The 24,508-nt window shown below is 39.7% G+C and overlaps 1 protein-coding gene across 1 annotated transcript in view; it reads left to right on the top strand.

The window, feature by feature from the left end:
- Gnai1 (G protein subunit alpha i1) overlaps window positions 1-24,508 on the top strand; it is an 81,463-nt gene that overhangs the window by 40,786 nt on the left and 16,169 nt on the right. Inside the window, exons 2-5 of the mRNA XM_028891335.2 lie at window positions 10,594-10,636; window positions 10,723-10,864; window positions 22,567-22,724; window positions 24,139-24,267. Of these exons, the coding sequence (XP_028747168.1) occupies window positions 10,594-10,636; window positions 10,723-10,864; window positions 22,567-22,724; window positions 24,139-24,267 (472 nt within the window). The remainder of the gene's footprint in view (window positions 1-10,593; window positions 10,637-10,722; window positions 10,865-22,566; window positions 22,725-24,138; window positions 24,268-24,508) is intronic.

The following is a 24,508-nucleotide window of genomic DNA, read 5'->3' as shown; positions in this document are numbered from 1 at the left end:
CTAAGTTAGACTTATCCTTGGTGACACACTAGTGTAGTTGGAAGTTTTCCTGTGTCCCAGTCTGCCAGCAGAGATTAATCTCTCCCACTCACATCCCCCAAGTTAACACACAGAGGCTTATATAATTACAACTGCTTGGCCATAGCTGAGCCATTACTGACTAGCTCTTACACTTAAATTAACCCATAATTCTTATCTATGGTTAGCCAGGTGGCTTGGTACCTTTTCTCAGTTTTTTCTTGTCATCTTGCTTCCTCTGTGTCTGGCTGGTGACTCCTGACTCAGCCTTCCTTTTCCCAGAATTCTCCTCATCTACTTGCCCTACCTGTACTTCCTGCCTAGCTATTGGCCAAACAATGTTTTATTAAACCAGTGTACAAAAGCAATATCCCACAGCATTTCCCCTTTTCTGTCTAATCAAAAAGGAAGGTTTTAACTTTAACATAGTAAAATTACATATAATGTAACAATTATCAAGCAAGAATTACAGTTATAATATCTAGTCTATTTGTATTTGGCAAAATTAAAGCAAATATTCTATCCTATATTTGTGAGTTTAAAGTTTCATATCTAATTTACCTTTTATCATAACCAAGGAAAATTATACTTCTAACTATCTAGTCATCAACTACATCAAAGACCCCAGAAGGATATATTATTACCTAAGTAAACAGGAAATGCACTGTAAACAACTTCAAAAATCTAGAATGATAGAGACAGCTAGCTGCCTGGACAGTCATCCAAAGTTCCTCTGCAACATTGGGGCATCCGTCTTCAGCCTATAGGGCTAGAGTCTCTCAGTTGCTTCTCTGTGTCCTATAGAATGTCTGGCAGTTTCCTCTGTGAAGCAGGAACCTGAAGGACCATCTTGCCTTGCAAAGTTCAGTGGTCACCTTTCCATGGGTCCTGCATGTCTAGTCGATACAACATTTTGTCAAGCAGTCCAGGCAAGAACAGTTTCTTGCCCAAATGGCTATTTTTGCCAAGAAGAAGATAAACTCCATGTGTAGTGTCTTCAGTGCCCATCTTTCTCTTTGAAGTAAATCGGTGCTGCCAGGAGCAGACGTGTATCACTGTCCAGAAAGTCTAAATTTTTAAAACATTTTAAATGCCATATTCTGTAGGTCTTTGAAGTGTTTAATGATTACTTACCTAACTGAATTATATCTATGTATATTTGGAAAACTTAACTAACATGACTATAAGTTTGACTATCATAGAAGACTAATTATTAATCTGTATTTTTTTATTATCCATTATAATTTAAATGAGTTGCATAAACTTAATATTTTAAATGAGAGTAGAGATATATATACAATATAACAAGATTAACTTTATATTTGTATCAATAAACTAAAATTTATAGCATTTAAAACATTTTAAATAAGTTGTTACTCTTTATCCTATCATCTTTACCCTTTTCTTCTTTAGAAAGAGATTGTATTTATAATCAACCTGCTTTAAATAAAAATAAGCATTTATAAACAATATTTTGGGAGTTTGGACATAGCTTTTCATACTAGTTCTTGTTGATAATCTTATGGGGATCCTGAAAAATTAAGAATTATGGTCAAGTCCTGACTGGAATTGTCTCAGCCAGTTGCTTTGAATCTCTTTTGGATGTTGGATCATCTGGGCCATGGATGTCATTGGAGACCTTTCAGGGGTTTTGGTTGATCCATCCATATGAACCTGGAAGCAAGCTACAGGTTCTCCTCTTCTCTGGAAACAAAAAAGCAGAACCTCTTTTCCAAAGTAATGTATCCTTAGACACAAATTTTGAAATCAAGATATTTTTGAAATATATATAACTTAGTAGCCTTTACAATCAATTTTTTTTCTGCAGTTAAAAATTCCAAAGACAATATAATCCAAACTCTCTGTGTAATATCCATCTTTACGTGGCTTATTTTTTTATAATACCTTTACTGTCTATTTAAAGACTTTAAGTTTTAAAACCATTTCTTTATATAACTGTCTATATTCATATTCTTCTCTCTTCCAGGCCTATGTATATTTTTACACACACTGTAAACTGTTTAAGGTTTATCCCATCTGAATCTGACTTATTGTGAATCTATTGCTTTAAACTGAAGCATGACTAGGACTGAAATTGCAGCTTTGGCTGCTGGCTCCGCCCACCTCAGCTTTCCAACATGATGGAACTATGTTTACCATGAGCTCTGGGGGAACCATGCTCATTGCTGACTCGGGGAAGCAGTGGGTCTATGCTTCCATCCAGCAGCATGTAGCCCAAAAACCTCTTCTCCTTCTCCTTCCCCTTCTCCTTTCTCCCTTCTCCCTTCTCCCTTCTCCTTCTTCTTTTGTACTAGCAAAAGCTAAATCCACCACGCACTGTATACCATGGCAGGAATCTGCCATGCTGCACTCAAGCCCATACATGTGCCATGCGCCTGCCATACTACAGCTCAGGTCTGCATGACATGGTGTCTCTGTACCTTGGCATCTCTATATCTCAACCCACATGAGACATGAAGTAAAAAGCTGCTTTTGGCTCCATTATTGTGTATTTAGTAGCCCATTTTAATCTTTTAGGCCTTATGGAAATTCGAGCCCCATGTTGGTATGCCAAATGTAGTTGCAAGATTTCCTGTGTTCCAGCCTGCTGGCTGTCAGGACAGATCTCCCCCATGTGCATCCCCCAAGTAAACACACAGAGGCTTATATTAATTGTAACTGCACAGCCATTAGCTCAGGCTTATTATTGACTAGCTCTTACACTTAAATTAAACCATAATTCTTATCTGTGGTTAGCCAGGTGGCTTGGTACCCTTTCTCAGTTCTGCCTTGTCATCTTGCTTCCTCTGTGTCTGGCTGGTGACTCCTGACTCTGCCTTCCTCTTCCCAGAATTCTCCTCATCTGCTTGCCCCACCTGTACTTTCTGCCTGGCTGTTGGCCAATCAGCATTTTATTAAACCAGTGTACAAAAACAATATCCTACAGCACACTAGAGTGATCCTCCTTTGTCCCTTCAGTCCTAATGGTGATGAATTAACTCTGATTAGATTCGAAAGCATGGCAATCACAGGCAGGAAGATCAGGAGTTCAAGGTTAGCCTTGACTCTATAGGGAGTGTGAGGCCAGTCTCCACTGGAGGTGACCCATCTTAGCATCCATCTGCTTCCCAAAGCTTAAGCAGTGCAAATAAGTGAATCTTTTCATTCTTAGAATTTCTCAGGACTGCCTTTGGCCCCATCCTTTTATGCTGGTTCCTGCCATCATGTATCATGCAAAGTGGTTTTAACGGGTTAAATTTTGCATCATTCTTTTTGTACCTTGATATTTTGAGCTTACCTTAATGTCAAGGCAAGTAGAAACCTGATTTTCACCTGTGTCTTGGAGAGGGAGGTATTCCTGTATCCAGAGAGATTATTTTTCTGAGTTGCATGTAGTCATTTGTGGGATGTTTGTCTGTTTGATATAAGACCTGAAAACATAAGGAGTTTCAATCCTAGTAGTATACACTGATGGACAGCTCAAAATACATAATTCCATCTTTGGAGGTTGGTGGTTAGGTGACTGACAACTGAACTAAGTACAGTGCATAGTATTTGATGCTTGCTAAGAAAGCATAAACACAGACTCAGATAGAGACCTGAATATTGTTTGACTCTTGTGGAGCCATGAAAGTGACTCAGAGTAGAATAGAATCAGCTATTTTTATTGCTGTGAAAAAAGAAACACTGGATTAAAAATCACTGTAGACACTTACAGGAATATGCCTGTAGCATCTAGTTCTCCATTCTTCTTCACCATAATTTTGAGGGTCACTGGAGTTGTGGTATTATCTGGCCTGACAGTTCATTGGCTGAATTGTGTGGTGTGTTTGATAGAGATTCTAGGAATGAGCAGAATGCTGCATACAGTTCTCCTGAATTTTATCCTGTCTTTCTGGTCTTCCCTAGCAAGCATATTCACTTGTCTTTGAACCATACACTGTTCATTCACAGTTCTGGGGGCTGGAGCTCCAGGATTAAGGTGTCAGTAGGATCATTTTTTTTTTCTTTTTGACATACAATATACATATATATTTTAGATAGATGTGAAGATGTATGCTTACAGTATATAGTGTTATGCTTAGTATATATGTATATATGTGATTAAATCAATCTAATTAACATGCCATCACTGTACACTTACCATCATTGTTTATGGTGAGGATACTTAAGATACGCTGCCAACAGATTTCAAATATGCACATAAGCATACAAACACACACACACACACACACACACACACACAGGCATGTACGTTTTCATGATCCACCTCAGTGAGATTCAGACAATAAATACCTTATTTGTGTGACTAGTGCTGTAGTGAGCATGATGATTTTACTTCCTGTATATTCATTTTTTATGGTTGTAGTAATGTGCTAGTTGTCTTAAACATAAATGCCTTGATGAATGATTTTATATTAATTGAAGAAAGTGGATTCATTTGAGGTCTTAGGTTTTTGTGTTTACAGTCATTATCAAATTATTCTTCTATCCTAGAATATCAGGCACATTGTAAATATAATTTAAATATATTTGGAGCTCTTAGAGAAAAATAAAAAACAATAGATTATTGCTACTGTCAAGGAATTACAATTGATAACAAAAATCACCCAGGCCAGAAACCCTCTTTATGTAGTAGAGAAATTACCTTCATTACTGAATAATCATTAAAGTGATAGTCAATGTGTATATTATACAGAGTCTTCTGAGAGATTGTATAGCCAAGCTGAGTATTTGTGTTTGAGTTGAGCAGTAATGGCGTCCTCAGGGAGGAGAACTGGGCAGCCCTCCGCTGACATACAGTCCCTCCTAACTAAGTACAGTGACCCTCTGTGTTAGCTCACCAGCCTCTATCTAGAGGGAAAGTAACATTTGTCTTTGGGACAAAATGAAGTTAAGCGGCTGCCTTCCCATTGAAACTGTGGGGTTGGGAGCACCATCTCCTCAAATGTTCGGGAAGGAGGGAGGGAGAGAGAGAGAGAGAGAGAGAGAGTGTGTGTGTGTGTGTGTGTGTGTGTGTGTGTGTGAGAGAGAGAGAGAGAGAGAGAGAGAGAGAGAGAGAGAGAGTTTCAAACTGAGAAAAGTTCTTCTAATTGTAATTTTTTAAATAAGTTCCTGTGGGAAAGGAAGCAGGGCAATCTTTTCTCCTTGCATTTAGGAGGAGAAGCGACAGCCCCTGGCTTCATTTAGCTCTGCCCTTGCATCCCCCTGTGTTTTCCTTTATCTTAATGAACAAAGGTCTCTATCTCAATCGCTTCATCACCTCAGCACTATGAAACAGAGCTTTGCTAAGTGCCATGTGGCTGACTTGTATTCCACTTTAACTTAAACATTAGTTTACGTTTATTCAAGGTAAATAAAGTTGTTAAATTTGCTATAAACAGAAATTCCGTAGTAGTGCCTGGCATGCACTACGATGACCTGACAAGATCCCCATGTTACAGCTGATCAGCTGCTGCTGATGGTGGCCCACAACCTGCAGCAGGGGAAAAAGTGTTGGAAATTCCATCCTAAACAGAGAATTGGACAAACAACTTTACAGTGCTGGGGCAGGCGTGTCCCTCGGCATGAAGCCCTTGGTTGGTTCCATTGCCAGAACAGCACCGGGGTTCCATCCCAGAAGCTTAGAGTTAGGTGGTCCATGCAATAAACTCAGCACTCCACAGGTGGAGGCAGGAGGATCACAACTTTAAGGTCATCCTTAGCTATAGGTGAGTTGAAGACCCAGCCTTGACTATAGCTCTGTATCAAACACCAAAAATAACACAAACAAATTGTTTTCTAAAGTCAGGAGTGCTTTCTGTTTTGATTTTAGATTTTTTACCAGAATTAAAATTTTAACATTTCTGATAATTGCCCTTTAACAAGGTCAGGGGCAAACACATGCAAGGTTGCCATTTTTGTGGTGATAAAGCCCATAATTATGTTCAAGGAATTCGGGCCAAGTAGATATTTGACCGGGGACTCCCTGTGTCTAGGTCTTCCTTCTCATTGTCCTTCTTCACACCTGCCTTCCTCAGTGCACTCTGTGGTCCCCGTGATGGGCTGCCTTGTTGGTGGGGCTTCCTACTGCAAGGCCTTCCCTCTGTGTCCTGGGGCCCCTGGTAGGCACTGTTGCTGTTCTAGCTTCTCTTCTGCAGTTCTTTTCTGCTAAGTTCCACTTCACACCTCTGCTGGGCCTAGCATTGGCTCTCAGAGATGCAGTGTCCTGCCAGTCATTTCCTCCTCAAGGAGGCTGGGGGAAGGGGAAGCTCCCTTCAATGCACCCACATTTAGCTTCACAGGCCCATCATGACCAATCATGTCATCACATATCCTCTGTCTTCGGGGAGTCACTGCCCCTCCTCCTCTCTCCCCAAGTCTCACATCACCATGACCAGTCAGTCACCTTGAGCTTCTGGGCCTTGTGACCAAAATGCTTCCACACTGGAAACTCCTCTGACGGACACGTTCTTCGTGAGCATTTCATTTTCTCCTTGAAGCTGCACTTGGTAGAGTCTGGATGACTGTATTTTCTTATCTAACTCAGGGTTCAGTGAAAAGTAATAGCTTCTTGGTGGAGTACTTCCAGGGGAAGTGGGCTTTTCCTTCTGTCACTTTACAGGGTTTTGTTTTTTGATTTTTATATTGCTTCCTGCTGGTCTCTCAAACGCAACAGTTCTGACTGAAGTTTGCAGAGAACAACCTTTAAACTATTTCCTTGGTGATATAAGGAAACAGAGTATTACTATTTGGAATGTTGAAAAGTGCAACAGCAAGGATTTATAATTTTTGTGCTAGGATTCTCTCAGTGTAGAAGTGAGGATTGAAAACTAATTACATACATTGCTGAGTTTTAAAAGATTTTTTTTCAGGGTTTCTGCCTGTAGATAGATATCTCTTGTCCAGAGATTTCATCACCAGTGGAAAGAGTAGATACCCAGTTAATAAGATGGCTGCTTCTACTTCAACCCTACACAGATGTCAATAGGAGCAATATGCAGAATGCTCCTTACAATATAAGCCAAGCACCCCATGTCACCAATTATTTTAAGAGATTAAAATGTGAATTAGAATTTAAAGATAATCTTAACATCCAAAAAAGTTTCCCTCCACTGTAAGGTTTGAAAGTTCTAGCCGGGTGATGGTGGCACATGTCTATAATCCCAGCACTTGGGAGTCAGAAGCAGGTGGATCTCCAAGTTGATGCAAGCCAGGTCTATAGAGTGAGTTCCAGGATAGCCGAGGCTACATAGAGAAACCCTATCTTGAAAACACCAAAAAAAAAAAAAAAAAAAAAAAAAAAAAGCCAAAGTTCTAATCTGTGCATACATAGTCAACTGAGAATAGTCTTAATCAATCCCCCAATTTTCTTTTTTGCAGGGATGTCAAACCTCACTGGCTTCTCTCACTTGAAGCTTTCTCTGGCCTTCAAATTGTCTTTAACAGCACAGACTAGGGGGGCATTCGTCAAAGCTCTCTGTGCCTGTGGGGTCACCCTGTGTCTGGATCCTAGATTTTGGCCTGTTTTACCATAGCATGACACACTGCTCCCGGTATTTGTAATATTCTAGAAATGCAGAAGTCTTTAGAGACTGCCTACCCTGTGCTACTCAGGGGACCCAACCCTGGTTTAGAGAAATGTGTGGGCCATAATGCCTGCAATTGTGCCTTCACAGAGCCAAGTCACTGTTGTTGATAATAAATGATGGGTTGTTTATCTTGGAATTGTTTTTTATGGGCAGATGCCATGAAAGATTCAAAGGCTGTCTGTAAGAAAGAATACCCCTATTGTTTATTCAATGCCTGCTTTTCTATTTAATGTGAGGGTATCTTGTGAAATTTGCTCGAATATCCAACATTTAGTAAACCTTAGGCAGTTTCCTCCTGAGATGTTTCAGATAGGTCATTTAACTACAGCTTGTTTTCGGATGCTCCGTGTGTGTGTGTGTGTGTGTGTGTGTGTGTGTGTGTGTGTGTGTGTGTATTTCCATGTTCTCTGTCTGTCTGTGGCTGCAGGAGGGAAGGACAAAGCCCATGCTGAAGTTTAGCATCTATGAGTTCTAAAATCTTAAATAAACCTAAGAGCTTTTCTGCCTTCTGGTTGGCTGACTCTGGTGACAGGTGCTGAGAATTCCTGTAGAATCAGACACAGACACAGGAAGGCAGCATCACTTGTAGAACTTTGGGAGGGGCTGGCAGAGGACACAAGTGTGGTGGTTGCTAGAAGGTCACAGATGGCAAGAGGAAGCAGGACAACATCGTTGGGGGTGTGGGGGACGGGAGAGTAGTGTTTGAAGGATTGTGATGTGATTAGCTCTGGGCATTCTTGGGTCTGTGTTCTTCAGTAATGCTGAGCACAAAGCACTGTGGGAACACATCTAGGAAAATTGGAGAATGAAGCTCACAAAATACATGACCCAGGCTCTTTCTCAAAGAGGAACAAAGTTCCTCTGAATATGTGGTCTAAGCGGGCACAAATGGGTGGAGTTGTCAGATATTCCTATGCCTTGTGCTCAGATGGTCTAATGTGACATAGTAAGAGCATCTGCTGCTAAATGCAGTGAGAATGGAAGGGGACCCCATTTCCCTGGCGGTATTCATGTAGTAGTATGGCAGAAAGCTAGGGTGCAGCTCATGAGGAGAACTTTTGTAGGTAGCAAGCAGGGGGAGTTTGGAGAATGTCCTGGGTTTGTGACTTCTGTGAAAGGAAGATGGAAAAAGCACTGTGGAGCACACTGTCCGTGCCCAGCATTCATAAGTCACACTGGCTGGGTACTAGGATTTAGCAGTGATGATTGGCATGGAGTGCAGAGCCCTTGCTGTTAACATTTACTCCTTAAAATTTCTTCATGTAGCTCCTTTAATTTTTTTCTGGATTTTTAAATTTTGTTTTATGTGTCTCGGTGTTTTGCCTGCATGTGTGTGTGTATATGCACCACATGTGCCTGATGCCAATAGAGGTCTGAAGACTGTGTCAAATCCCCTGGAACTGGGGTTATGGATGGTTATAAAGACACCATGTGGGTGCTAGGATCCAGGGTCTTATGCAAAAGCAACAAGTTCTCTTAAATGCTGAGTCCCTGGAGGCTGTGGTTACCATGAATATGGATGCTCCTTCCTCCTCCTCCTCCCCTTCCTTCTCCTCTATCTCCCTCATGCATTATCTCCTTCCCCCTCCCCTTCCCCTTTCCTCCTCATTCTAGATATATTTATTTTGTATGTGTGTGAATGTTCTGCCTGTATGTATGTGTACCATGTATGTGCTTGGCACCTGTGGATATCAGAAAAGGGCACCAAACCTCCTGGCACTGGAGTTAGGATTGTTGTGATCTGCCTTGTGTGTGCTGGAAATCAAACCTGGGAATGCTCCTAAGTGCTGAGTGATCTCTACAGCTCTCTGGATTATTTTTTCTTAATTTTTATTTTTATTTTATGAGTCTTGCCTGCATGTATGAATATGTACCACCTACATGTCTTGTGCCTGCAGGGACAGGAAGAGGATGTTGAATCCCTGTAACTGGAATTACAGGTGGTTGTGAGTTGTCCAGTGTGGGTACCAGGAACAAAACCTGAGTCCTCTACAAGATCAGCAAGTGCTTCCAACCACTGAGCCATCACTCCAATCCCTCAAGTGGCTCCCTGATACCACTGTCCTTCTACTTCAGAGGAGCCAAAAGTTACTATTAAGATATTTGCCCAATGGTTAAAATATCTACCAATGTGGAACAAAACCATGAGTGAAACAATTTATAATACTTCAATTTTCAATCAGAGGTGGTTTATTTTATTTTCATAGTTTTGGTTTTGTGAGAGTCTCACTAGCCGCCTTGAAACTCACCCGGTAGCCGAGATCACTTTCAATTTGTGTCAGTCTCCTGCCTCAGCCTCAGAAATGCTAGGGTTAAGCTGCGAGCTATCATGCCCAGCCAAAGACTGAATTATTTTAATTCTTAGAGAATATACAATAACAGAAATAATTTTTCAGCTGAGTTTATTGACATTGAAAAGAAGTAGTATGATGTAATAGAAAAAGATTTAAATTTGAGAATTCTTGTGTTTGGAAACAAAGTTCATTTTAAATTTTATTGTTTTATTATGTTTTAAGATGTGCAACATACTGTTAAGAAATCCATATATAGTAAAGTGATTACTATCATGAAAAAAATTAACATTCATCATTTCACACAGTTACCCATTTTTTTCCTCTGTGGTAAGAATAGCTCAAATCTACTTACTTAACAAAATCCTAAATACAGGGCTGGGTATTGTTCAGTGGTAGAGCATTTACTTATCTTGAATATGTGAGGCCCATGGTTTCATCCCCAGCACACAGAGAGAATGGGAAGGAGGAGGTCGAGAAGGAAGGAGGTTGGTCCTGAGACCACTTCCTGCAGACTGTGATATGCATGCTGTACCTTAGGTCTTTGTACTTCCTCATCCTCCTTAGTTGCTGCTTTCTATCTTGTTTTAATATAATACAAGATTCAATGTAAATGACACAGAGTGTGGTTCACACGCATGTGTGTGTGCACTGGGAGCTGGAGATACTTAAGTGCTAATACTGAATGGGAAAATCTTTATTTTCTCTTCTAGGTGCTGGTGAATCTGGAAAAAGTACGATTGTGAAGCAAATGAAGTGAGTAGATGGAGATATTAGTTATTTTTATGGCTGCGAGTGACTTCAGAAGAGGAAATGTGCTTATTTTCCTCTCGTTTCTTTAGAATTATCCACGAAGCTGGTTACTCAGAAGAGGAGTGTAAACAGTACAAGGCGGTGGTCTACAGTAACACCATCCAGTCCATCATCGCTATCATTAGGGCCATGGGGAGGTTGAAGATAGACTTCGGAGACTCTGCTCGGGCGGTAAGTCCATCAGTTTGTTGGAGCAGGTGTGAGAACTATCTCATGGGATGGTGCTGTAGCTACATAACTGAGGCCAGATAGCTACTTGGACAAGAAGTCTAAAGGACAGACGTGAGTCAGGAAGTAAGTGAAGGAAGAAAGAAATGCACAGGCATGTTCTCTCCACCTTGCTGCTATTTCCCTGCATTATCTGGACTGTTCAGAAATCACTGAAGTATTTTCTATATAACAGGTATATTAGAGTCTTAGTAACTTTTTGTCAATCCTACAAAACACCTGGGCAAACCCACTCAAAGCGGGGACAACTTGATTTTGGCTCCAAGCGTCTAAGGTTGGATGGCTCCATTGCTGTGGTCTTAAATATAGGCAAGGCTTAAATACCATGCTGGAGAGTATGTGATGAAACAGTCGGTCACATCATGGTAGGTAGGAGGTCGAGACGGAAGGGGCCAGAGACAAAATATTCCCTTCAAAGACAAAGCCCAGTGGCCTGATTCCACCAGCCAGGCCCCCATTCTATTTACCTATTCACCTCTAAATTTTTCAGCAGATTAATCCATTGATGATGTTATATCCACCCACCCCACCCCCAATCCAGATGTCTCTCAATAGCCCATTAGCCAGGGACCAAACAGTTAGCACATGGACATTTGCAGCTCCTTTATACCCAGAGACAACCCTTAGCTGCCTCTGTGCCCATGTGCTCATCTGCTGTTACCATAATAAAATACCAGAGATGATTAGCTTAAAAGGATAAAAGGTTTATTTTGGCTCACGAGTTTAGATATCTCAGTAGCACTTGGGCAGCTGAGGCAGGAGGACTGCTGTAGACCAACCTGGACTACACAGGGAGGAGTAGGTCAGCCAGGGCTTCCTAGCAAGAAGACAAAACAAAAGCATTTCAGCACTGCAATGATCGGATTACTTGTTCTTGGGCCTAGACTAAAACAACAACAACTTGACCCTGAGTAATGAAATCGGTATGAGTTTGCTTATCTTTGGAGCAGCAAAATACTGGCTATTTAAAGACATGAATCAGAGTTTCAGAGCTAAATGGGATTTCAGGAGACAAGCCAGTGCCTGGTAGAGAAGCTGGAAGGCGGGGGGTTACATGGCAGGACTGCCACAGGCCATTAGTGCGGCAGGCTCAGTGTCGATCCAGGCTTTGGGCTGGACTCCCTCCTTTGACCAGAGCATGCTTTCCGTTTTGTGGAAACCATCTGGTCCTTTCCCCAAGGTGCCTTCTCCTTCTTTCTCTCCATTTGATGCCTTATCTGTTTATATTAGGGTCGTTACTTGTTTTCTGTTCATGTGTCACTGAAAGGAAATCCTGTCATTTTTGCACCATGGATGAACCTCAACAATATTATGATATATGAAAAAGTACTGTATGGCTTCACGTAAATGTGAAATCAAAACCAATGTAAAAGTCAAGTGTCAAAGAGAAAATAGAACAGTTGTTAGCAGGGGTTTAGGGTAGAGTGGAAGGAAATAAAGGTGTGTGTAGCTGGAAGTCTGCAGAGTAGCAGATGTGTAGGACAACGAAATCTAGAGAGGAAAGGTACAATTTTGGGACTGTGGTCAAGATCATTTTAAATAATGTATTTATCATTTATTCATTCAGTACATTCAGGACACTTGTTAAAGGAATAAATGATAAATGCATATATTACAGAGTGAATGAATAGTAGATGAGACAAAATAGTCTAGATATAATCAACTCTTATTTAAGGAAAGAAAATTTAGAAGAATATTATGAATTATTAAAAATTATTTTGAAATGTTCTTGGAAATATCAGCAGCACCATTTTTTTAACCTCTGTTTAAAAGAACAGGGCAGATGGAATCCACACTGAGATTAAGGAGAAAAGGTAAACAGAAATCGTACTTTATACCAATTCCAATTGTGGTGATTGAAAACTTAGCAAATTCATTTTATATAAGTCAGTCATAGAGTCTCATGCCTCTTATCCCAGCACTTGGGAGAACTGAGGCAGGAGGATTGTCCTGAGTTTGAACTCAGGGACCTACTAAAATACATAGTAAGTTCCAGGTCAGCCTGGGCTACAAAGTGAAACCTCATCTCCCAATACCAAACCAAACTATACAACAGCCCACACTCACTACTCACTGTGAAGCAGATCCTACTGTGGCTGCAGGGAGAGCTGCTTCAGAGCCTGTGCTGAGAGATGGTACAGTGGCAGTGCAGCAGCTTTATGAGAAGCTCTTTGATTTTCATGTTTTCTCTGGAGGAATTCTTTTTGTTAAAACCTTCTTTATAAGATCCTTAGCTTAGCCTTAAGTGCACTGGTTTACGGTTAACTGCTCTTCGGAGGTTTGGAATCTGTGTGAGCATCCACTTTGCTCAGCTCTGTAGATGCATGCAGCCATGGTCCCTTTCTACTTATACTCCATCATCTCTGCTGCCCTGAGCCTTCCTCAGTTACTGATTCACACAGAGAGTGTGTTCTCCCATGGTCTCTTCCCATTCTACCTGTCCTGTATTTCAGGGTGCCTTGTATCTACATAGAATTTAAACCACTACAAGCCCCTTGCAATTACTCTTGGGAATATAAAAGTGAATTAAGTAGGGCCTGCAAATAAGGAAGGCACACTTGAGCTGAGTATTATAACCTGAGTAAGAAGTTTATAGGCAAAAGTGAAGAAAAGGCAGTCTACAACCAAGGAATAGCATATTTAAAGGCACTTTGAAAATTCCCTTTTCAGAAGTAGCAATTCCTGTGAGTGTTATAAGGTGAAGGAAAGTAGATATTTAATTCTGCTAAGGATAACAGATCTGCTTTACAAGTGAAGGCAGAGTGAATAATCTTTGGTAGCAAGCCTTTTTCACTATCTTTTATCTGAGGGTCACACTGACTTAGACATACCAGCATTCTAAATGTGAACAGCTTTTTGTTTTTCTCTGACATTTATGGAAGATGAGAATGGTTTATTTTGTATTTTGTCTGTTTGTGTTTCCCTCATGGATTCCTCTGAGTGTTCTCATTTTTGTTAAATATTTTTGCAGTGGTTTTCTTTGAATATTAGAGATATTTACTCTTTGTTGTAAATATTTTCTTATTACACAAGTTTTTTGTTAGTTTCCTTGGTTATTTTTGTTTGTTTGGTTTTTGCAATTAATTCTAACATTCCTGTCTTTGTCCAATTATTCTAATTACTGTTGTTCTTGCTGAGCCAGGGTGTCATATGTCCTAAAATGTCATCAAATGTGTGGTAGAGCCAATGATGATCTTGAATTTGTGTGTGTGTTCTGTATGTGTGCGCGCCCATGTGTGTGTTCCTGTGTGTGTGAGTATATATGTTCCTGTTCATTTTGTGTGGAAAGCAGAGGTCCACATCCTCTTTTGTCTTTCTCAATTGCTTGCCACCTTATTTTTTGGGACAGGGACTCACATTGAACCTGGAGTTCATTAATTCAGCCTGGTTGGCTAGCCAGGGCATTTCAGGAGTCTGCCATGTCTGGCTTCTTACCTGGGAGCTGGAGACCTGAGCAAGGTCACTTACAGACTGGCCCAACTTCTCAACCTGAAAATTACAAGTTCTATAGTACTATGGTTTTTCTCTACTATGTCTATCCACCTATTTGTGGGTGTTTTCCATTAAATAGGATCTAAATATGTCATATAATTTGTCTCCTGCCTTATTGCCATTTATTAAGTAATCAATCTATTCCCCAATGACTTGGAAACACTACCTTTAACATGCAATTGGCTGTGTGTATAGACACTTTTTTTCCTATGCTGATGTAGTTTTGTTTCTTTCACAGACTAGTCACTAATTATGTCACTCAGTGCCTCTAATCATGTTTAATTATATTGGAATCAGAAACAAAAGAACATCTATCACATAGAATTTTAAGAAAGAAAAAATCAATACTGATTGTTTATAACATGTCTTGGACATAACAGGCCTCAATAAATTATTGATTTTATTATCTATAATTGTACTGTTATTGCTGACAGACTCACAGGGTGTTAGTTTACATTGCTTCACAGATGAATTGGCACCTGGTAGGTTTTATTACACTCTTATTCTTTTACCAAATATCAAGACCACTATGCATTTCTGTTCCAAATGGACTTGAGAAGTATTTTTCTCTAATTCTGTTGAAACTAAACAGACACTAAAAAACCCTGCTTGTTTTTGTTGGGATTATATCTTTTTAAATTAAAAAACAATTAAAGTGTAATTACATAATTTCACCTTTCCTCTCCCTCCTCCCTCTCTCCCTAGTTCAGACACCTCTTTTAACCATTGTTGTTACATACACACGCTATATGTAACATAAATGACTAAATACATAAATGCTGGGGCAAGAGGGCTGTCTCTGTGGGGGACTGTCTCACCCTCTCTCAGCGGTTGGTTATCGCTTGAAGCTCTTCATCTAGGGGTGGGGCTCTGTGAGATTCCCCCATCCACACTGAGATTATACCTTAATATGCACTTTGCTTGTTGAAACGTGAGGGGGATAGAAATAGACTTTCAGAAATTGTGACCAGTATACGGTAATTTCTGCAGTTAGCAGATTTATACACAGTGTATACATTGGCAATTTTAGGCAAGGTCAGGCATGTTCAAAATGGTATGGCCATGGCTCACACATTATCTATTTTGATTGAAAAATAAAAATAATTGTTAGCAGATGTTTCTTTCCTACCAGCAGCTCCCAAGTAAACACACAAAGGCTTAGTAATAATTATAAATGTTCAGCCAATAGCTCGGCCTTGTTTCTAACTAACTCTTATATTTTCAGTTAACCCATACTTATATCTATACTTTGCCAGATGGCTTGGTACCTTTTCTCAGTATGGCATGTCCATCTTTCTTTTTCTGCATCAGCTTGCTACTCCATACTCTGCCTTTCTTCTTCTCAGCATCCTCCTAGTCTGGCTCTTCCGCCCAGTCTCTTCCTGCCCAGGTATAGGCTAGTCAGTTCTTTATTAACCAGTGAGAGTAATACATATTCATTGTGTATAGAAGGATTATTCCACAGCAAATAATTCTCAAGGTTGGTATAGTGCAGTTAAATTTATGACTGCTGTCCCTTTAAGGCTTTCTCAGAGTGAGGGTGGTCCACCTTTGGGTAAGAAAGTATTAATAGTTTAGATTGTTGTGTGGTAGGAAGCATTATGTAGAACTGTTAACACATACTAGGCCCTGGGTCCTTTAGTTAGAACTGTGGGCTAGCCTACAATAACATGCACAGAATAAGGACAGCCAGAAAGCAGGTTTATATAGGTTCATGCAATTGGCAGAGAATGTGTTTACTAGGATAGCTTTAAAAATATGAAGTTATAATTTATATATCATTGGACTTTTATTTTTCTAGTAGGGTTAGATCTGAAATAAATTGGAAACAAACCCAAGCAAATAATTTCACTGTTTGGAAGCCACTTAAGATGCCTTATCCTGTGAGGAACCTTGAAGCCTGCCTGAGGTCCACTTACGCATGTTCCTGACCAGCCTCACTTGGCCCCTAGGAGGTGGTCCGTTTTCTCCTTGAATGCATGTGTGGTTTGTTTTTGTCAGCTTGTTGGTTGTTTTATGTCTCTTTGCCTGATTTGCAAGATTGTTGTTGAAGAATGCTTAGCAGTTCACCTTGACAGACATCTGACTATTTTTTTTCTAACTCTACGCAGCCAGAGTTAAGGGAATTGCCTGGTTTGTGATTAGTTGAGTCTTAGCTCAGTGTAATGTGAATCTTCCACTTGTGTAGTCTTCCACAGTCTGTCTACTGTGTTTGTGTTTCTGTAGTGCCCTGTGCCCTGTGTGTGCTTACCCATTGTCTGCGGGTGTGTAAGTACATGTGCATTAGCCTTTTGTTCCCAAATGGTAATTTCTCATATTTTTTTTATTATTCTTCATTTCATTATTGGGTGTTTTTCATTATTAAAACTCCCTACATTATTGTTTCTATTATGTCTAATTTAGAACATCTTCACTCCATCAAAGATTTAACCAAATATGTATAGCTACTTTAAAGGTTCTGTAAGGCAGTCAATTTCAGTATCTTTGTTTGTTCTTTAGTCCCTCTGAAACATTCTGTTGGATGAGCAGAATAAACTGTCTTTACGATTCCCTACTTACAGCTTATTATCCATCAGCATGAATAGAATAAGGTATATTTGTACTTTTCTGTTTATAACTTATTATCCATCAGTAGTTTTGGATAACTACATTCTTTCATACTGATTTATCTTACCACCTCTATCATATAAGTTTATGTTGATATTTTTATCTTCTTGGCATGCATTAAATTCAGACTGTTCTACATACTGTAGGTTTTTAATAGCCGGTAATTTCTACTGTTTCCAAATCTCATTTCTTCAAAATGTCCCTGAGGCCTTTTTCCTTGCTGTGCCCCTGGATGAGCATCTGAGACACTTACAGTCGTATCCCACGTCATGTTAGAGGACAGTGGCGAGAAGCCCATGGTTTTATATTGTTTCCATCCTGAGAAATACCTATGCAAGTAGCTAAATGACATTAAAACTTGAAGTGTAATGTCTGCTTCCAGCATAGGCTATTTTCTTGCCTCCCTTCACTTATAATTATCATGTATTTCTGTGTCTCTGTTGACTTTTGAACATGCACATGAAAAACATAAATGCCAGTATTTTTATTTTTTATTAATTTGAACATATATTATCATAAACATGCATAAAAATTTTGGTAATACATTTACCAGTAATTTCCTTTCTTGATACAATGAAGCTCATGATTCCTAATAAATTCACTGATATTTAGTAAAAAATTTTACAATCTTAAATGAGTTAAAATTAACCTAGATTTTTTAAAAATACTATTTAAAAGGGGGAAAGGAAAATGACTATCTTCTTGTCTCAAATCATTTTTTACTATTGATTTTAGAGAAAATCTGTTGCTGTCTCATGCTTTATTAAGCAACCCTTCATCATCTGAGGTTGGCATTGAGCCACAGTGTGACCAACACACCAAAGGTCTTTGTTTTCCTGATTATAGTTCTTAAGATATATATATATATATATATATATATATATATATATATATATGTATATATATACACACATGTACATGTATATATGTGCACATGTATAGCCGCATATCTATAGGAATATGGTGGGTTACACAGAAGAGAAGCTATCATTGTTTGTGATTTCCAATATCATTGGCAAATTTTATAGATGATTCAAGCACTGGGATAAGGGATGTCCATTCATATGTCAGACCTGGCAGCAGAAAGTTATCCTTAGAGCTTCAGTTTAGAGCTATCTCTGTTTTTCATCTAGTTTATCATATTGCTTTCCTTGTATTTTATAAGCCTTTTGATGCTTTCTGTGCAAAGATTACTTTCATCTGGAATTTTGTCTTCTGTGTCATGATTAGTCATCTAGCCGTTGCTTTAAAAGTCTCCCATGGGGTTTTCATGGTTTAGATTGCTTTGACTATTAAAGAGCGGTTTTGCTTTTGAATGAATCCTGATGAGTCTGGTCCTGAAAACGCAGGGTTTCTGCTCTGTGCCCCACAGGAAGCATACCCTTTCTTGCCTTTGTGACCCTTAACATGTCAAAAACCAACGATCCTGGTCCTTCAAAGACTTCCCCAGCCTAGGTAGAGGCTTCTGAATCCTGTAAAGTCTGAGATAGTTTTAGACAAAATGCACACCACAGCCAGTGTCTAGCCTGTCCCTGGGAAAGCCTGTGCTATCTGGCTAACGCAGTACTGCAGTAAGGGGAAAGTAAGCGGCTCCTCTCTGGGCTCCAAAGCTCAGTTATCAGCCTGGATTTACACTCTCGGGTCATATCTAACTGGCCTGCTTCCATGTTCATGTCCATTCTGTCTCTAAAAAGAAAAGTTAAGATTGTTTTATGTTTATGTATGTGAGCATTATATTCATAATCTGTGCACCACATGGCGCTCACAGTGCTGTCTTGTATGTGGAGAGTGGTCTGGTCTGGAGTAGCCGCTAGACTGGAAGTGGAACTAGGTCTAACTGGGCTGTGTGTCCAGCCCTTCTTGGTTTTCAAACCACAGCACGGCCCTGTAAGCTGCTTCCCTAACCACACTCCAGTCCCAGCTTCCGTGGTCACTGTCCCTTTATCTCTGACGTTATGTGCTCCTGTGGATGTCTCTAAATGACTTTGAGTTTTGTTTTTATATACATTTTACAAAGACTGTTTTTCCAAAGTGGGATAAAAACAGTCATTGTCCCACAGTTTTAAGTTTTCTTGTTTTAGACAAGGAAGGACTTTTAGTTTTTAGACAATTACTTCATAATTTTAGACAATTATTTTAGACAATAAAGGCTTACTGGTTGTTCATTTACTGATTTATATGACTGGGTGACTGGCTGTGGTCCTTGAGGCAAGTTGCCTTTGGCCATGCGACAGAAAAGGTTAGGTAGAAAGCTTTTTATAATGCTTTCTGCTCAAATTCATTACCTCAGTGCTCACTTGTGACTGATGGCTAAATGTCCAGCCAGTGAGAGTTTTTCCTGAGACAGGGTTCCCTGTAATTTAGACCGACTGCACTCACTGTGTAGCCCAGGTTGTCCTAGTATTTGAGATGCTCCTGTGTCAGCCTTCTGAGTACCAGGATTATAGCTGTACACCATCATACCATGCCAGGCTTCCAGTTACTGTAGGGGAATAAGCTCCTTGACATTTTGTGAAGAAGAGAGGTTTTTAATGCTAATTTTACTGTGTAGTTTTGAAGTTTGTGATTTGATGTCATGGGATCTTTAGGATAATAGTATAGTTACTACAGGAAAGCAACTTAACATGTTCATCATCTCATTACTATAGTAAAGCAAGTTAAAATGTCCATTAAAACGGAGAACTAACAAGGCAACTTCACCTAGTTTCTCTGGTAGTTAAAAGAGGTTTATTTTGGGGTAATTTACAGCCAGTAAAGCGGTCAGTTACAGGACCTGGGAGAGGTGAGGTGTGGTCCAGTGTGGTTCTCTGGAGAACTCTGACTTTGTCTGACATCCAGCATCACGAGGAGACAAGAGAGCCGGCGGTACACATCTTGGGTCTTAAGGGCTCCCATCTCGGCCACGCCCCAGGGGCAGGTCATAGGCTTGTGTGGCAGTTACTGGCTGCCTCACTAGGGGCAGTGCTTCAAGGTCAAAGCTGGAACAGCTACCGCTATAGTCCATCATCTCACGTCTTACATTTTTGAATGAGAAAAGTGGCTAAAATGAACTTAATTAATATAATTCCAATAAAATGCAACTCTACAATTAGTTTAGGTGATGGGCATTAGCTCCTTGCACTACCTAATTTCAACCTGCCTTTTGCTACTTATCCTTTGAACTACACTTTCTGTTTCCTCACCCACTTCCCTTGTCCCAGGTAAGCACAGTTTAATTTTCTATCTCTGCAAATTTGATCAACATTTTCTTCTGACTTGGAGGATATGGTCTTAAGTCAAATGAGGCAGATATAGAAAGAAAAGGATCACATGGTCTCACTGACGTGTGCAGTTTAAAAAGGGAAGAGACATTTGAATGCCTCGGGGAGAACACAGTTTATAAAGACAACGTCCAGAGTTCCTTCTGTGTTTCCTTTAGGGCATCTTCCTAGAAAGTATGAAAGAATAGGCTCCGATCCGTGACCCAGACTGGAGGGTCTTGGTCTCTTCTGCCAAGACTTTACTAAAATTGATGAAAGATTGCATAATGTAATATATATATATTTTAAAAAAACCTACTTAAGTATTTTTCTAAACAAAATTACGTTTTCTGTGGTTTGGTAAATAAAAATGGCAAGGTTTTTGTGTATAGGTTATTTCTAGAAGGTGGCCTTACTGCTTATTGGAACTAGGGCAATAGTACCAAGAGTGGCTGCAATCTGATGGGCTGCTTTACTAAGGATGCGTGCGTGTTGCTGGCTTTCATGCATTTCTCTTGTGGTTTACTAAAGAGGGAAACATATGCTTGAATAATGTGTTCCCATGCTGAGAAACTTAATTAGTTTCCATGAGTTCCAGCTGAAAAGAAAATGTTTCATGAATTAGCAGTAGAATGAGTTTGTATCATCAGCTTGTCTGCTCCGTAAGCCTGTCTTGAGACACTTCTCTTCTCTTCCTCACCCTTCGTCACAGTTCTGTAAGACTCAGCTGCAATGCGTTCATCCCCCAGTAGTGGTGGACCATTAGTTCAAGAACACTCAGCAAATGCCAAAATCTGAAGGTGATCAAATTTATTTATAAAATGGCTTCCAGGTTTGGTGATCCCTCCTGTAATCCAGCAGTTGGCACTGAGGTAGGAGGACCACAGGTTCGAAGCTAGCCTAGACTGTGTAGTAAAAACCTATTTTAGAAAAGTCAAAAAGTGTATTTACACGTAATCTTTTGAAATCCTACCTGTGTATTTTAAATTATTTCTAGATTATTGTTAATAATACCTGATCATATAGGGTAATAGATTTTTATACAGAATTGTACACAGAATAATGATAAGAGTAAAGATATAAAAAACACTGTACCACTCTAGTGCATGCAAACTTTTCAGATACCTTCAACCTGAAGATTGGAGAGCCCACTGTAGTTCAGAAGGATGGTCCTTGGAAATAACGATGACTTAATCCCCTACTGTACAAAACCACACATCTCAAGCTAAAATTAACCTCAGTAAAGTAGTAACTTGTGACACCTAGGATTGGTTTGGTTCTGTTTTTAAATTATTTCTACCTAGAGTATCCACTGTGCTACCAGGGATGGTAATTACTACCCATTAGAGCTGAGAACGTAAATATGCATCTGGTCTTAGTAAAGATATGCTGAGCTACAGCCCAGATGCTGAAGACTCGGTGTGAATAAGGTACACATGAAGTAAAAGTTCCTTTCCCCTGGCCGCCTGTCCCCCCTCTATAATAGCATGGTTGTGTAAGACAACTGGGATTACACTCAGAGGCTTCTCTTCTGTTTCTCTTTGGCAGCGGTGACTGAGTGTGGTTGATTATGTGTGGCTCAATAATTGGTAGCAGCTTCATCACTAATGCAGATCCAGACCAACTTTATATAGTCTTCTTTCATTTAGAACTTTGTGTGTGTTTTTCCTCACCCTCACATGCATTGTGGGTATATCCCCTCCAAAGCTGTGCTTATTTCCCCATCCCCACGTCTGGGTCAGCAAACACCTGCTCCCAGCTGCTTATTAACATGTGTGTATATTAAGGTCTCGAAAATCTACAGGCTATCCTGTGAAACTATTGTTGCTTTCTTCACATTGATTTCTCTCTTCCCCGGCAGTAGTTTGCATCTGTAAACTGTATCAAAAAGCTAAGACTTAATTAGATTCTGTTTTAGATAATCTTTTATGGTGTCATGCTTCCTTGATTAAAAGAATTTGGAGAATAACTTTTTGTATCATTCATCTTTTTTATTTTTTAATGATCTTCAGTCTACTACATTCTTTCAGTAGATAGTTAAGGCCCCTTCATATGCTGTGACTTTAGTTATTCGTTCAGCCCCAGGTGCTCTAATAGCTTCCACCTGCACCACAAAGCACAGGCTTGTGATTTATGTTTATAGTTTTGTTTTGCATAAGCCAACTTTTCAAGTGGTGCTTTGAAGAAAAGTTGTGGCACTTCTATAAAAAGCATGAAGGAAATTCAGTTATGTTTTTCTTCTTGTGTATTTCTCCATCTGTAATTTTTTTTTAATCTTTAACACCTCTTGTTTTGTTGAATGTGCAGGATGATGCTCGCCAGCTCTTTGTGCTTGCTGGGGCTGCAGAAGAAGGCTTTATGACTACAGAGCTTGCTGGAGTCATAAAGAGATTGTGGAAAGACAGTGGTGTGCAAGCCTGCTTCAACAGATCCAGAGAGTACCAGCTGAATGATTCTGCAGCCTAGTAAGTAGCCACAGCTTCAGAACTCAACTTCAATGAGTGATCATGTGCTGGTGAATCTATCTCCATGTCACTTGTGCTGAAGAATTGCCTGGCACATTCTTATACAACTCGTGTTTCCTGAGTGACAATATTTGAATGGTTTCTCTGTCATTTTTTTTCTTGTATGTTTGTGGTAGCAATGCTGTTATTACCCATGTTTTCTAAAAGCCTCATGCATATGTAATCTTTAATTGAAACCGTATAGAAAAAGATTGTCTCCAGTATACTTCTAGAATGTCACTGAAACTTCCAAAAATACACTCTGCATTTCTCAGAGCACTGATCTGCACTTAGATACTCCCTGCACCCTCTTACTCTTGGTAAGCTGTCTGTGCCTTAGACAGGGTGGTGTAGATGCTTTGCTTTAGGTTTGAGCCCTCAGCCATTACTCATTCTTTTAGACATCCATGAGGCTCAGCATTCACCACCATTTACTGTAAAGAGAGGCTTTTCTCATTAAGGCTGAGAGTGGCTTTTGTCTGTGAGTATAAACCTACATATTTAGAAAGTAGCTTATGTTATATCAATTTAGTAACTATAATTGTGTCTACAGCTTCCCCAGACAAGTTGTTAACAGGATTCTTAACTGTGGAGCAGGTCTCGATTCAAACAGATGGCATTGGTTATCCCTGTAATAGTGGTACCACTATTGAACGATGGGGACATCTTGCCTGGAAGCTTAGATTTTTGACTCATAGGTTTCACAAGACCAGTGATGCCTTTTCTCTCCCAGCAGCCCACATAGCACCTTTGAGACTTTAATGCTTGCCTTCAGGGAAGAAACGGTTCTAGCTTGCTTTTTCTGTATCTTAAGCTGAAGTGTGTGGTACCTTTAACCGTAGGGTCTTATCCTCTAATAGTGATGGGCAAGTAAGGCCACTGACAAGAGCCTGTATTGGTTTGGGAGACTCAAACAGAACAGTGTGGGTTTCCCTGTGTGAAATATAAGGCTAGCAGGAAACAACATCGCAGCAAAGGTCTTTGCTGAGCTTTCTTGCCACTGCCTCCACAATTAAGACCTGTGAAATCTTCAACAGAGGGCAAAGTATCGACCCAAGCACGGTGTTACCCTAAAAGTGTAAGGAAGAATTTTAAGAAACAAGCTCATGATGTTTTTAGTTTAGACATTTTTGAGCCACTTTCCTTTGAATTGCTATGACTGAAAAACAAAGCTTAACCAATTTAAACAGACACTAAATGATTCTTGAGTATTTGTGTGATATGGAAACTTAAACTCGTTGTTTTATATGCTCATAAAGACCCTTGAAAACTTAAGAACACCACATAATTAAAATACGCTGTAGTTTTCATTTTAAGCAATAGTTTTTGCCTGTAGTTCCTGTTATCACTGTGTTTGTTGTTTGCTTGTTTTCAGTTATCTCAATGACTTGGACAGAATAGCACAACCAAATTATATCCCGACTCAGCAGGATGTTCTCAGAACCAGGGTGAAAACAACAGGGATCGTGGAAACCCATTTTACTTTCAAAGATCTCCATTTTAAGTGAGTAGTTTCCAAATATATGGCTTATAAGCTTGGTTATAAAATGCATTGCTTTAGAAGCAAAAGGCAAAATAACAAATGTTTATAACATTTTTACTGCTGGAAATTTTTTTTTATAAGATTAGACAAAATAAATTTATGGAAATGAGCAAGAACAACATTTTCAAAAGAATATGTTGATTTTTATTTAAGAAAAAATAACCAGACAAGTTCCCTTTGCCTGTTATTTTTCCAGTGCCCG

This window comes from Peromyscus leucopus, chromosome 3, assembly GCF_004664715.2.
Source record: "Peromyscus leucopus breed LL Stock chromosome 3, UCI_PerLeu_2.1, whole genome shotgun sequence".
Classification (NCBI taxonomy): Eukaryota; Metazoa; Chordata; class Mammalia; order Rodentia; family Cricetidae; genus Peromyscus; species Peromyscus leucopus.
This window is presented reverse-complemented; position numbering and strand designations above follow the sequence as displayed.